Source organism: Semicossyphus pulcher, unplaced genomic scaffold (genome assembly GCF_022749685.1).
Source record: "Semicossyphus pulcher isolate SPU_LCO1_2020_fin unplaced genomic scaffold, fSemPul1.0.p SCAF_23, whole genome shotgun sequence".
NCBI lineage: Eukaryota > Metazoa > Chordata > Actinopteri > Labriformes > Labridae > Semicossyphus > Semicossyphus pulcher.
In genome coordinates this window covers 10175095-10189002 of record NW_027211697.1, presented here as the reverse complement: position 1 = coordinate 10189002, position 13908 = coordinate 10175095, and the positions used below count along the sequence as shown (strand labels likewise).

General features: G+C 42.4%; 1 protein-coding gene across 2 annotated transcripts; it reads right to left on the bottom strand.

The window, feature by feature from the left end:
- Positions 1-791: 791 nt before the first annotated feature.
- Positions 792-10722, bottom strand: tfap4 (transcription factor AP-4 (activating enhancer binding protein 4)). 2 transcript variants are annotated; one of them, XM_069674290.1, is made up of 7 exons: positions 10628-10722; positions 7406-7571; positions 7195-7293; positions 6904-7074; positions 6467-6616; positions 3831-4001; positions 792-3706 (listed from the first exon to the last, which is right to left on the bottom strand). In XM_069674290.1, exons 1-7 carry the CDS (start codon positions 10714-10716, stop codon positions 3548-3550), a joined length of 1005 nt encoding a protein of 334 aa, XP_069530391.1. In that variant the 5' UTR covers positions 10717-10722; the 3' UTR covers positions 792-3547. The 2 variants fall into 2 exon arrangements, with proteins under 2 accessions (XP_069530391.1, XP_069530393.1); XM_069674292.1 differs by having other exon boundaries at positions 3831-3998.
- Positions 10723-13908: the final 3186 nt, after the last annotated feature.

The following is a 13908-nucleotide window of genomic DNA, read 5'->3' as shown; positions in this document are numbered from 1 at the left end:
GTACAGGCTCTCGTAATATCACACATTGAGTACTGCATCTCCTTACTGGCAGGCCTTTCTGCATGCACATTCAAACCTCTGCTGATGATCCAGAACGCAGCAATGCGACCCAAAACAGCACATATCCCTCCGCTGGCTCCCAGTCGCCGCTCGCATCAAATTCAGAAGCCTGTTGCTCGCTTACAAAACAGCAACAAAAACGGCTCCTACCTACCTGAACGCCGTCATCCAGGTCTACACCCCGTCCCGCCCACTACGCTCGGCCAATGAAAGGCGCCTGGTACTCCCATCACAAGTCGCTAGCTAGACTCTTCTCCTCAGTAGTCCCCAGGTGGTGGAATGAGTTACCAAACTCCAGACGGTCCGCAGTCCCTTTCACCTTTAAGACGAAGCTCTTTCACGGACACCTCTGCACTTAATGAAAATGATGCTACTGATGATGATGAAATTGAGGATGTTGCTGATGTTGATTAGGATATGCATGATGATGATGATACTGACCTTGTTGATGATGAAAAGTACTTCTTTACACCCTGTGCACTGCCTGTCAGCACCAGTGTCCGATCGCACTTGAAGCGGTTTGTTGGCTCTTCCTGACTTCGTTCCCTCCTATCTTGATCGTTGCTTGTGTTGTATTAACTCTCAGATGTACGTCACTTTGGACAAAAGCGTCTGCTAAATTAAATTGTAAACACTTTCAGCTGGTTGTGTTATAACTAGTGCTGTAAAGCCGATATAATCTCAGAACAAAAGTCCATTTCTAGAAAGAAAAACATACACACAAGGCCCAATGCGTAAAAAACAAAGTACAAACTTTATTATTCTGTCTTTACAAAGGCACAAGCCTCTTTATCCCCAAAACATTTCTCTTATAAAACAAAAAACAAAATAGCTTCTTGATGACCAAATGCACAGACTGGTCTAACAAAAAAAGGTTACAGAGAACAGATAAAAGAGGAGGAAGAGGAAAGAGCTGTGAAATGTGAAGGGAGACAAGAGATACTGACAGGAGATAAACAGAGACAGCATAAAAATAATAAAGAAAAGTCAAACGGGACGAGATGGAGGAGGACTGGACATGGGGGGGGGGATACACAGCTGTGCGGTTTTTACTTTATAACCTCAAGAGCTTCAGCTGAGGAGATGCCCCTTTTAAAAAAAGAAAGAGGCAGACTCCAGTAGAATACAGTAAGTGCTTTCTTATCTTCACCCCATTTAATGATCCCCAGGCCCACCCCGCTCACCTAACAATCTGATATGTCCACGTAACATTTTCTAACACACAGAACAGAGTGTAAAACACAGATGGAAATCAAACAGTTCTGAGAACTTGCAGGAAAACGATCAAAAGCAGGTACAAGGAAGAAAAAGCGAGACTCTACACAAAGCAGAGCTTGCAAACCGCGTTGTTTTAAATATGCAGGAATCCGTTTCCTATGGTGACGAGTACTGGGAAAATGTCCAATATTTTAATTGGATAGAAGAGTCACTTATTTCAGTGCAGCTGACATCAATGTTTTTTAAAGGGCAGGTCCATGACAGAAATCATGACAGTTGAATGAATCTGTCCAGCCGTTCAAAGCTCCATCTATGCGTTGATGCATTTTAAAATAACAGTGATGTGTCAAAAGCTGTTATCTCTAAATATTTTCTAATGGCAAAAAATGAGGAAAATTAATGGAATGTCATAAATTCATCGTGGAATTTCTTTTCAGCAAATCAGCCTTTTATAGTGCACACGAAGGGGCCAAACAGGTTGCAACACGTAGATGCAACCAGAAGTCAGTATTCAGTTACATTTGAATACTTAGGGGGGTAAAAACATCAGGAGCGCTTGAATGTAATAAGAATACCAGCAACCAGTTCATCTTAGAGGCAAACATGAGAAAAGTGAAATGGAAAAAAATAACTGGGAATACATATTGTAACACATCCCGGGTGCCAGTGGCCATCCAAGCGGCACATATCAAGTGTTCAGGTACGTCTCTGAGGACCAAGGGCTGTGTTATAAGGCTGGCTCCACAGTGCCTCCCTGCACCCACGGGCGATCAGTAAGGCAAACTGCTGCCACTCTCCGCTACATGTCGTCATTTCTGTCTGTCAAACAACACGTTCAGGCAAAGAAAAAAGTATGATCTAGGCAGAAACATGTAGCGAGCATGGAACACTTGACAAAAAGCTCACACAAGGACAAATGATCTATTTCAGGTAATGCATAGAGCACGTGTAGTCAACCCAGTCCCCTCCATAACACATTCAAACTGTTTCACAGAGTTTTCCATGTGTTTGAAGTGTACTCTGCTTTGATAGATGTCCTAACATCTGGACAAGAAACTAGACTGTTAAGGGCCAGATTGATCCGGCCCTTAAGATTGAGCACACAAGTGATTGTATGTCGTTTTTGTACGCGTGAGTGCTTGATTTCGAGGCAAAGCAGTGCTTTTGCAGACTGCCAGAGTCTGGGACACTGCTATGTCCTGCTGATTCAAAATGCTAAAAAGGGACAAACACAAACACACACCGGTGGAAAGCACTCAAGACTGCCCATAGATTAGCTTATTTGACAAGCCAGGTGCTTTCATTTTCAAGAGGGGGTGATGTAAAGACATGTCGAGAGATTCTGGTTTTGTCAGGCCATGAGTAGAAAGAAGACGGGGATTACTGGGAACCCAGCCCAGTAAAAGAATGGCAACAAACAAATAAAACAAAAGAGAAAGTTGTGAAGCAGTAAGCAAGCTCTTCTTCCTTCCAAGCTTTGCTTTGTTTCCTGTGAGCACCGTTTGGCTAATGACAAGAAGCTTTTTTTTCCCAGTACAATCACTTTGACTTGCTGGCTGAGGGAGCCAAAAAGAAACAAAAAAAAAAGGTAATAGTAGACTTCACAAGAGTAAAACAATATATTTTCTCCAGAAGCCAAAAAACTTGAATATAAGACAGTCTTGTTAGCTCACAGTGTCTCTCCAAACAGCTCAGAGGACGTTTAAAGGTTGTTTAACGGAGATGTTCTGTGCTGGGTGGTGACGACGCCACACTTCCGGGCTTTCACTGACTTTTTCCTCCTCGTTTTCATGGATCAGTCACATGATCTCAGGGCCATCAATAAAGAGGACAGTCCGGGTGATTAATGGTGATGTTGAGCAGACATGAAATTCTAGTATCCAGTTTGACAGAATATTTCTAAGTCGATCAGTGAAGTAGTCGCTCTAATAACCTTTCTATTGATTAATAAAAAAGACATGAGTTTCTGTTTGTGAGTGAGAAAGCAGAGGTCTAGAGATCAGCAGAGAAAAGACACAGATGAGTCTGCATGTATGCGTGTCTAAGTGTAAACCTATTCGGGCTGCCTATCACGGTACATGTAAGAGTGTGTACTGAAAAGAAAAACAACATAAAAACGAGTGCTTCAGTCTGTCTACCAGCCCTATTAATGTCCACTGAACAAGAGTGCTGTGGGTTTGTAGCATCATGTAGCCCTGATCTGCTGGGGCCTTTTGATTCTAAGTGTATGCATGTATGCAAGTGTGTGTGTTTGACGCCAGGGATGAGCTCAAGGCAGTGAGCAGTCGTCAGGGCCGTCGCTGTTTGAGGCCGTGTCTGAGCCCGCCGCATCGGAGAGGACGCGACCTGAAGTGACAATGACCGCCCTCCGCTGCTCCTCCTCCCCGGCGCAACCTTTCCCCTGGTTGCCCTCAATGTGCTGGATTGCCTGGAGAGAGAGGCAAGGAGAGAAAGTGATGTCAGTGACGACAGCACCCTCTAGTGGTCACATCCGAAAACCTTTCCATCGAAAAATAATTCATGTCTGCTTGACTTGTTGGCTGGGGTCTTACTTGAACGATGGTGTCCAGGTTCTGTCGAGATGTGGAGACTGTATTGATAACAGATGTTTGGCCCATGGTTACCACGGTGACATGATGGGGCTGTGGAGTCTGGACAGGTGCGGGGACGATGACCGTGGCATGGTGTGTCGGGGCAGGGGGGGTAGCCGGGGCCAAGACCTGCTAGAAATGAGAATTGATTATATCTTAGGATCTATTACAACTTTACTGTTCTAACAAGTCACGTTGATACTCTCATGTATCATGACAAAACTGCAATAAATATACATACACACACACACACCAGTAAAAGCCCTGCATATATAGTGCATATACACATACAGAGGCCTTTTATATACTTAATTTAAAGCCTATGGCCCACTGATGAAAGCCTGGGTGTTTATGGCGACTTTCATGGAGAAAATCACAAGCGGCGCCCAGTTAGTGACGCATTTTCCATCACCCAGCAGTGGTTGGTCTGCCAGAGAGGGTAGGCGGAGCTAAGCGGCTGCTTTTCCGGGCTCTGCAAGTGTTGCGAGTAAACAGTAATCTACTATGGCTGAACAAACAAAGAAAAGATGGATGACTACAGATACAACTTCAAAAATAAGTGAAAATCCAAAGAAAAAAAAACAAACTCGACGCTCAGATGAAGGCAAACAGTCTGAAAAGGAAAGTGACCGTCAGCCAGGAAAATCAAGAGTTACAACCGGAGCCAACCGTGGACGTCACACATGCAACACTGTCTGGATATCTGGGAAGTGTGCTCCCGCAATTACCGTTTATCGCCACAGGTGCCGCCAAAGAAAACTAAACTAAACTGCATATTGAATATTATCCAGGCCAGATGTTAGGAATCCCTCAACAACCTTAATTTTCTTAGGTCCTTGTGTTTGCAAAAAGCTTTTCTTTTATCTGTATGTTTAAGTTTGTTTGGGAGCTAGTTTGTTTTCTCCTGAAATGTTGCACGAGAGGGGCACTAAGGTACCAAAAAGCCCACAGGTGTACACAAAAAACAAGCATCCCTTAACTTGTGAAACTTTGGTTGTCTTAAACTTCCCTTTGTGGTTTATTATTTCTTCATTTACAAGTATTTCCTTCAACAATTCAGTTAAGTTGAAATGTGATTTTAAAACTGACTCCATTGTACTAAAAGAAAATATATTTGAAGTTCATTTTATTTCCAGTAATTTACTGTTACTGAGGTAATTTTTATGTAATTTATAGTGTTATTGATTTGAGGTCGTATAGCTCAGCTCTGCTTGGGGAGCGTCACATGGCTAATCCAGACTGTATCAATCATCTTTCACTACCAGCGCTTAGCTGCCTCACGTAGCGGATGGCTGACAGCACAGGCCGATTGATTTGGCATCGTGTTCAGTGAGGGTTAGCCTGCGGAAACAGGATACTGCGGCTGTCAGGCAGGAGACAGGCACAGCCGGGACGTGTGTGAGCTGCTCATTTAACACACTGTAAATGCTTCTCGCTGTTGACAGCTCTAACTCTGGACATGGAAGAGGCTGTCATGTGCAACTGTCCGTGTGATATCTACAGTATGATGTAACAATAGTTCAGGTGGTCGTGTGGGTATATGTGTGGGTGTGGGTATTGAGGGAGGACAGGGAATTTGGTGCAAGCCGCCTGATGAGTTAAGTTAAAATAAATAGAGCTGATATAAAATTCCAGATTTAACCACATGATTGATTAAAAAGGTAATATAATAAAGAACCAAAATTATATCAGACAGAAAGAGCAGTTCGGAGGTAACCAACTCTCCTACTCCACCGTCATTGTCATCAATTGAGCCATCATCCTTTAACAGATCCAACTTTAACATCTATGTCTAAAACAGATATTTAAAGAAGCAATGCTCCCCTGCAAAAAGCCACTGTCAGTCAAAGCTGGTGTTCTCTGTAATCGAAAGAAGCAATAATATTCGAAATTGGCGCCATAGCTGTGGAGAAAGTTGTACAAACAGCTTGTAGTTTTGCCCATTCTACATTCCTACAACACCCAGAGTGCATTGCGGGCCTCCCTCTAAAAGAAACGGCCCAGTGAGAGACGCTGGAGTGAAATACTACTGTTTTCCAGTCAGGGATTGATCGCTGCAGGCAATGGCTCAGAGTCATCGTACAGAATCCGAAATATGACGAGAATATATCGGTGGATCGTCTAAAACTTCGGGACTTCAGTCTACATTTCAAACCCGACGATTTTGAACGAGACATGACATCGGAGGCGGGCGTCCAAGATTGAGGAAGTGTAATTTAGCAAGCTCCCTGGCCTCCTGGAAAACCTCCACCAGACTACGTTAAAGGGTCCATTGGAGAAGCAGATAGCGTCCTCCAAAGGCACAGAGTGAAATTGCATTTTTTCTTCCCACCATAATGGCATAAGCTCCCCATAAAAGCATGATAGGACTGAGGATGAAAATCAGAGAACTGGCCCTTTAATGATGAAGCTGACCTCAATAGTTGTTTACACTTCCCCTTTTCCTATTTGGTTATTAAAAAAGCACATTTGTGTTTGAATGCAATGCATGTGCACTAGACCTGCAGTAGACCATAACCAGTTAAAATTGTGTAATTATACAGCACATTAGCACAATTCTCATAAGAATTTCCCTGTTGTATGAAAATGTTTCCAACCTGTGGGCTGTGGGCTGGAGTAAGGTCCCTCTCCAGCTGCTTGTGCTGCTGCAGGCTAACAAGGCCTTGTGTTTGGGCCTGCTGCTCCTGGACCAGCTGGGCGATTGCCTTCAGTTTTTCTGGGTACAACTGTGCGTCCAGGGAACGCATCTAACAAAGAGAGAGCAGGAGGTCAAAGTGTGAAAAAGCAACTCGAAAATATGTTAGTCTCTGGGTTTTCCTGGGAAAAAAAGCAACATCAAATGGGGCTGAGAAATGAAGCCAGCACACTAAAACCTTCAGTTCCTCGAATGGCCACTCGAGGCCGATTCACAAAGTGAGTAAATCTTTACAGCAGCAGACGACCAACCAATGAGGGACATCACAAAGGCTACTTTTTAAACACTCTGTTCATGGTTTCAGGCTCAAGAAACCGTGTTACATCTCGTCATCCTCACCTGATCTTCCAGCATCATCCTGACCGAGCGTTCCTTCTCCAGCTGCTGCCTTAACTCAATCATCTCCCTCCTTAAGTCCTCAGTCTTCTCCTCTTCCAGGATGTCTGGTGAGCCAATCCCTTCATCTTTCTCCTCTGCACGCCTCCGCTTAGGGGAGGAACCACTTAGCTCCTGAGAGGGCAAACAGAAATAGGATACTTTTAGTTGAATACTAAATCTGATAATTCGGAGAGCTAGAAAAGCCAGATAATGGGTTTGTTTTGTAACAGGCTTGGAGCGGTGTCGCTTTACTTGTATGATTCGTTTGAGCTGACTGTTCTGCTGCAATAGCCGCGTCTTCTCCTGCTCCAAAGTAAAAATGTACTCTGCTGTCTGTTGCAGGATGGCAGCCTGGGGGAAGAGAAAAGCAAAATAAAGTTACAGGTCTGTTACGAAGTCGAGTTCTGGCCCTCACAGCTACATCTAACTCATCACCCGATTCAAATCTCTCTGTGTGACCCACCTTGCTGAGCTTCTCTCCATCGCTGTGTGGGATGAGTGTTTTAAGTGACTGGAAACCAGCATTGATGCTCTGCATACGCCGACGCTCGTTGCTGTTGGCAATCTCTCTGCGAATTCGCCTCTCTTGGTCCCGGGCTGTTTCTGGGGTCAGAGGAATGTTGGCCAGACTAGGGGGAGGACAAAGGGGGAGAGTTGCAGTTAGTGGGACATACGAAGGAAATACAATACAAATATTCAGAAATATCCCATTTTTATTGTGAACAAATATTATACAACTGTTTTGCCCAAAAATGAATCATCCAATCATACAAAACAAAACGGACGCTCAGATGAAGCAAACAGTCTAAAAAGGAAAGCGACCGTCAGCGAGGAAAATCAAGAGTTACAGCCGGAGCCAACCGTGGACGTCACACATGCATCACTGTCCGGATATCTGGGAAGTGTGCGCCCGCAATTACGGTTTATCGCCATAGGTGCCGCCAAAGAGAACGAAACTGAGATCTTCAAGATTAGTACTTTAAAATGTTATTATAGGTTAATGACAACATGCAGCCTTAATTTGAATACAACAGTCGCTTTCTAATATTTCAACTGAATTATACAGATGTTTACATTATCATACACACATTATCACAATCCCAACAACAACAAATGCAACTTGTCTTGTAACTGGTGAGTTTAAAGGAGATTTTCTGTTCTATTTTTATTAGAATAACTTTATATATGAGGGGGGAAAGGACAGTGAGGTCTTTGGATTGTCTTTGAGGATCCTCCTTATGTTTTTCAATCACCTCCACTGTAATAAGGTTGCAGCAGATGATGAGCAAAATGTTAGGTTTACTGATCCTTTAATATTTCTATTTAACATTGACTCTGGTATTTTGTCCACTGGTACTTAGAGTACATATGTCATCATTACTTTCCTGTGTGGACAATAATTATTGCAGGATAAGATTACTCGTCTAACCAGGAACTGTTAAGTGTCACATTAATATGCTATTTAATCCAAGTTATGAATGCGATACATCTTACTGAAAATTTAATCAGACAGATTAACAGACCCAAATATAGTGAAGAGGTATTGTTTGCTGGTAAGTCCGGTTGACTGCTTCATAGATGCAATTAAATGGAAGATGTAAGTAAAGTGTCATTAGTATTTCCACTGGATACTGTGGTGAAACAACCCAATATGCCACACGCTGTGATTCGGTTAAGGGGAAAATTCTAAGCGAACTTCCTCTAACATCCTCTGTGTATCAAACTCAGTATCTCTGGGACCCTCTCTAGCCAGGCCCTTATCTGTACTGACTCAGCTGCCCCAGTGCAAACACTGGGAACAATTGTGCAGACACAGATGAGAAAATGAGTGTGTGTGTGCGGACACACACAGAGTCAGACACACACACACAACGACCAACACTGCAGCGGCAAATCCAGCAAACACAGTGCCTGCCAAAACATGACCAACTGGGCCTGGACCATATCACAAAAACCCAAACCACTACAGAGGGACACAGTGGGTCCCAATTAGAGGATTAAAGCTTAAAACAGGAGTTTAAGTACCAGGCGACTCAGTGGAGTTAAACCAGTTGGTTGATTTGTTGATTAATGTACCAAACTAGAGAGGTACCCACAAGTATATTGATACTTGAACAACTTTAAGTCATATTTGAAGCAAAAGGTCAATCTGCTTTAGAGCTTTCTGTGTCTTAAGCCAAAGTGAATTAAATATATTTTGGTTTTGAGACACTGGACAAAGAAAAAAAGGCCATCTGAAAACACAACTTTGGACTCTGGGAAATATTGCAGGGCATTTTTTGCCCAATATTTTCTGATATTTTATAGACCACATGGTAAATCAGCATAAAAATTAATAACAAAATAATCTTTTCCCCCCTCTTATATTATTTTTTAACAGTAATTATAACAGTAGGTTACATGAAAATACAGTTTTTTAAGTTATTAATTGCAAGACAGTATACAAATAGACACAGATGGGCTGGTTGGTATGGTGCTATATAAATAAAACTTCACAATTTATGTTAATTTTTCATTACATTTAAGTCTAATTAGCATTCGAAGTCAATACGGGCAATATTTGGAGAAGATTTTCCCGTTCTGCACACCCTATGAGGATTTTAAAAAACAAAACAAAGAAAGGGACTTCATTTCCCAGACTGCCCGTCTCTCCCCCCAGCAGCCAGCAGTTACGGCAACATATCCCTCCGCCTCCCTCTTCAAACAAGTCTGCGGACGTATCGAAGGGCCTTCCGCGACATACACACCCCCTTATTAATAACACCACTTTTAATTTTCCTGCCTCCCCGCGAAGGCTAAATGTCCCTTTACTGGGTTAATGGGAAGAAATCTATTCTTAATACCCCGAAAAGACCCCTTCCCAATCACATTGCCCGACACCACCTCCGAGCTCCGAGCAGACTTTTCGTGTCCTCCGCCATTATAACAATGCGGCAGGCAGCATGGCAGAGGTGCGGGATGAAAAGACGCAGTGGAGGCGGCTCGGTAGCGCCAACAAGACGCACGGAAACACATTTAAAACTGCCGCCACGTCGAATTGGGGTGATTTTGACAACAGTTGTACATTTTTCATTACGATGTCACCGAAAACAGGGCGCCATAAACAGGAAACAATCGCCAGACTCCCTCATCGCGTTAAGCACAAGCCACAAGCATGGCCGCACTACCCACAATAACTTCAGATCGCTCTGAGCGAAATCGGCAACCCATACGATGTGTGCGGCAAAAAATGGACCGTTTCACACAGTGTGACATCCTCTCGTGTAACCTTACCCGTTCTTACGCAAATCACAGCACCTATATGTGACACTGGGAGGTAATTTGAGGATAAATGGAGCAGGATGCGCTCTGGAGAGGGATAGCAGCGTGGTGTGCGGGGAACCACGTGGTTTATGTTTGTTAGCCACAAAATGCATCGTTTTCGCATCTAAATGTGCGGAATAACACTACGGAGAGGATACTGAGATCTAAGACGGAGCCCCTGCTTGTTCAGACGCAATTTAATTATTGTGTTTGTTGATTATAAATGCTCGCAGCTGCCCGTGAGTGGGTCGTGTACACAATAACAGATCAGATGAAGCATGTTGCCTCACTGCCGTCGCTAAGTGCGTGTTCTCTAAACAGATGCCTTTTAATAATAATAATAATACACACAACGTGGTGGATGGAGCGCGTGTATACATACCTGCAAAGACCTCCAATCACTTCTTTCTCCGTTTTTCTAAAATGTTGCAAAGAGGGCACCTTCTGAGCTGGTACCATGAAATACTCCATGCTCGCCTCTCGCCAGTTTGGTCCCCCCCTCCCCACCTCCAAAAAAATAAATTAAAAACACAGCAAACAGTCTCCGCAGAATAAAAGAAAAATGATGACGTTAGAAAGGAAATATCCCGTGATGCGACGCTGGATAAATCCTCAAAGCAGATATGGATCCCTCGTCTGTGTAATGTAGTAGTTTCAGGCTGCTGAGAGTTGTAATGTTACTCGACTTCCAGCTGATGGGGTTCCCTCGTTGTGTGTGGCGCTCTACCTCTCTCTCTCTTTCTCTCTCCCTCCCTCCCCTTTGCTTTCTCTCTGCATGACCGTGTGTGCGTGTGTGTGTGTGTGCAGCTGATCGGATGGCTTTCAAGGCGGGAAACAGCTGGTAGGAGTCACACTGCCCTACCAAAAAGCCTCCTTCCGCAGAGACGAGGGACTGCATGTAAACAAAGGACTATTTAGCGCAGAGATACAGCGACGAAATGTGGAGTTAAAGGGAAATATCAGGCTTTATTAGTAATTACAGCAAAACATTGAACGCTGATTTATGATTAAGTGTGCAGTATAGTGTGGAACGACGAACCCCCAGTCACAGTTTGTCAAATAAAAAAACCTGCCTCTCCTTTTATTCTTAATTCAGTAAAATTAATTCTACCTTTTACAAAGAGGGCCTTTAATTTCAGTCTATTAAAAAAATAAGGGGTAATTTGAACAGGTAATTATAGAGTATAAGCACAGCACCTGGAGACATTTTATTACACCTTAAATAGCAACAAACCAAATGTAAAATGCACCTTGACAGCTGACATAGTAAATAAAGAGCGGGACTACTATAGGGGCGGATACTCAGACAGCTGCGATAAGCGAACAAGAGAGGGATCAGCTGACGGTTTGGCAGAGCTGCACAGCAACAGCGCGCCGGGGAGGGCTTCTAGGGACAGGCTGCCGCCTGGCTGACACAACACGGTCTGGCGTGTATGTTGTTCACCATTTTGGGTGTAACAGTGGTTGTGAGGGAGGATTAAGTACAGTAAACCAATTTAATAGGTTTAATTAGAGGCTTCGCCGCGCGTGCAGCGAAACCAGACACAAAACGGCGGCAGTGATTTTGTGTTTTTTGCACCCGGAAATGTAAAAAGCTGCTGTAGTTTCTTTGTGAAAGCACACGGTAGCTTAAATAAATCTGTCTACCTTTGTCGGTGTAGATGTATGTCGTCAAACATTTACATATCAACTCTTAGAGCTTTCACGCGTTAAAATAGTGGTGGTTAAATCAGGAACTATAGAGGACATATTTAACACTTTGTTTGGGCCTTTTTAAAGCTCCTGTGAGGATTTTTTCGATGGTTATCAAACAGACTGAAATGTATTTCTGATTATTCTATATAACCTGCAAAAGCAAACAGACCATCAGCGACAAGATTGATTATTTCTAAATAGTTATTTTTAATGCCTGAAACTGCTGGCGTGGGGGTAGGTGTCGGATGAAGCGGTTAACTGCACCGCTGAACCGCTGCCTTTGTTTATATTTTCTAGGGCAAAAATTTAAAGTGAGTGATACATATGACTGATAAAGAAAGCAGGATGAGATTTTTTGTTAAAAACCACCAATCAAGCATGTACAGGACAAAATCGGCAAATAGATAAGAGGTACGGCTTTGTCCACAGGGGGCGCCAAAATCAACACAAACTGAAAGTTCCTCGCAGGAGCTTTAAAATGTGTCTTTGTTAATAGGCTAAACACAAACTTCGACAACATCAAGATAACATGGGCTATATTTTTATATAACATATGTATATCATACATATTAAAAGCTCATTTTTAAATGAACACACCATACAGTTTGTTTGTATAAGTTTATTGTAAAAGTATGCTTTGATGTTTGCATGGACTAACTGTTATATTGTATTTTATATGAAAAGAACTTTGAACTGGCTTTTTATGAGATGGTGCTATTATAATAAAGTTGAATATATTTCAATACATGAAATATATAGTGATTTAACTCTGGAATATATTTCAACAAATCAAAACTAAGGATTTTACTTAAGTTTCATGAATGAAATCGTGTATACCGGACATATAAGCCTGTACTCATTTAGACCTGCAGCCTATAGGAGCTGAACTCAAATCTAGAACACATAAGAGTTGAACAGTACATTCAATATTAAATAACTAAAAGTATAAAGGGGTTTTTAAGGCCTACAGAAAGACATATTTCGATATGTTTAGTCTTACACATGGCATTGCAACCTTGTAAATGAACAGGTCACATGTCAGTACATTTATGGACTTCTTTATTGTTTTATTAGGAATACTAAATTATTATTTATTAGGCTTTCTTCAAATGTAAAATAAGCCTTGGTAAATTAATTCTTGATAATAGTTATTTTAGAAATCACTAAATTCTCTTAGGGCTCCTTGGTTTACTCAGGCGATCTTCTGCCCTCTAGTGGTTGCATGGGGAAAAGGTTAAGAGGCCTCTGCTACTCCTGATGACAGCACAGAAACATTGGGAGTTACAGAGAGGACAAAACAGAAACATCATAGAAATCAAGCAGGTTTCTTCTTGTAAATACTTTCGTGTAATGATCGACCGTTTCTTGTCCTGGAAAGACCACAATGAATTTGTTTTCAAAAAGACAAAACAAAGAATTTATCTCCTTCGCCGACTGAGATCTTTTGGGGCAAATAAACAAATTCTTCTTCTGTTTTTTACTTTTGTGATTATGAGTGTCCTGCAGTACTGTAACACCGTGCAGCACAACTGTCTGTCCACTGTGTTAAAGTCTAAAGTGCTCCACTGAATGAAAATCTGCTCAAAGATTCTAAGGACAATCACCTGAGAACATTTTCAATAAAAACGTGTCAAGACAATATGAACTATTACCATTAAAGTCGATCCTTTTAGATCACATCCCCGGTAATATTGTGCATCTATTTGACAATATAGGCCAAAAAAAATACAGAAAATCCATTTCTTCATATTCTTGTATCAAAATCCGATCCTTTTTTCTTCCGGTAAAATTAAATTTCACGCGTGCTTACATAAGTTAGCACCAAACAGTTTCAACCAATCAATCTGCTACATTTAGCCGCAGAGCACCAAAAACGCGCGGTCAGTTAGCTAGCTACTGCGCTGTGGAGAACGTCTGTCTACGCCCACTTCTCAACGATCAAATCAAATCCCTCTAATGATATGTCCC

Excerpts from the sequence above, each read along its gene's own strand:
- tfap4 (XM_069674290.1), bottom strand. The coding sequence starts at position 10,716 with ATGGAGTATTTCATGGTACCAGCTCAGAAGGTGCCCTCTTTGCAACAT. Across the intron at positions 7,572-10,627 it reads GTGATTGGAGGTCTTTGCAG|TCTGGCCAACATTCCTCTGA; the intron begins GTATGTATACAC and ends TCCTCCCCCTAG. Across the intron at positions 3,707-3,830 it reads ACCTGGACACCATCGTTCAA|GCAATCCAGCACATTGAGGG; the intron begins GTAAGACCCCAG and ends CTCTCTCTCCAG.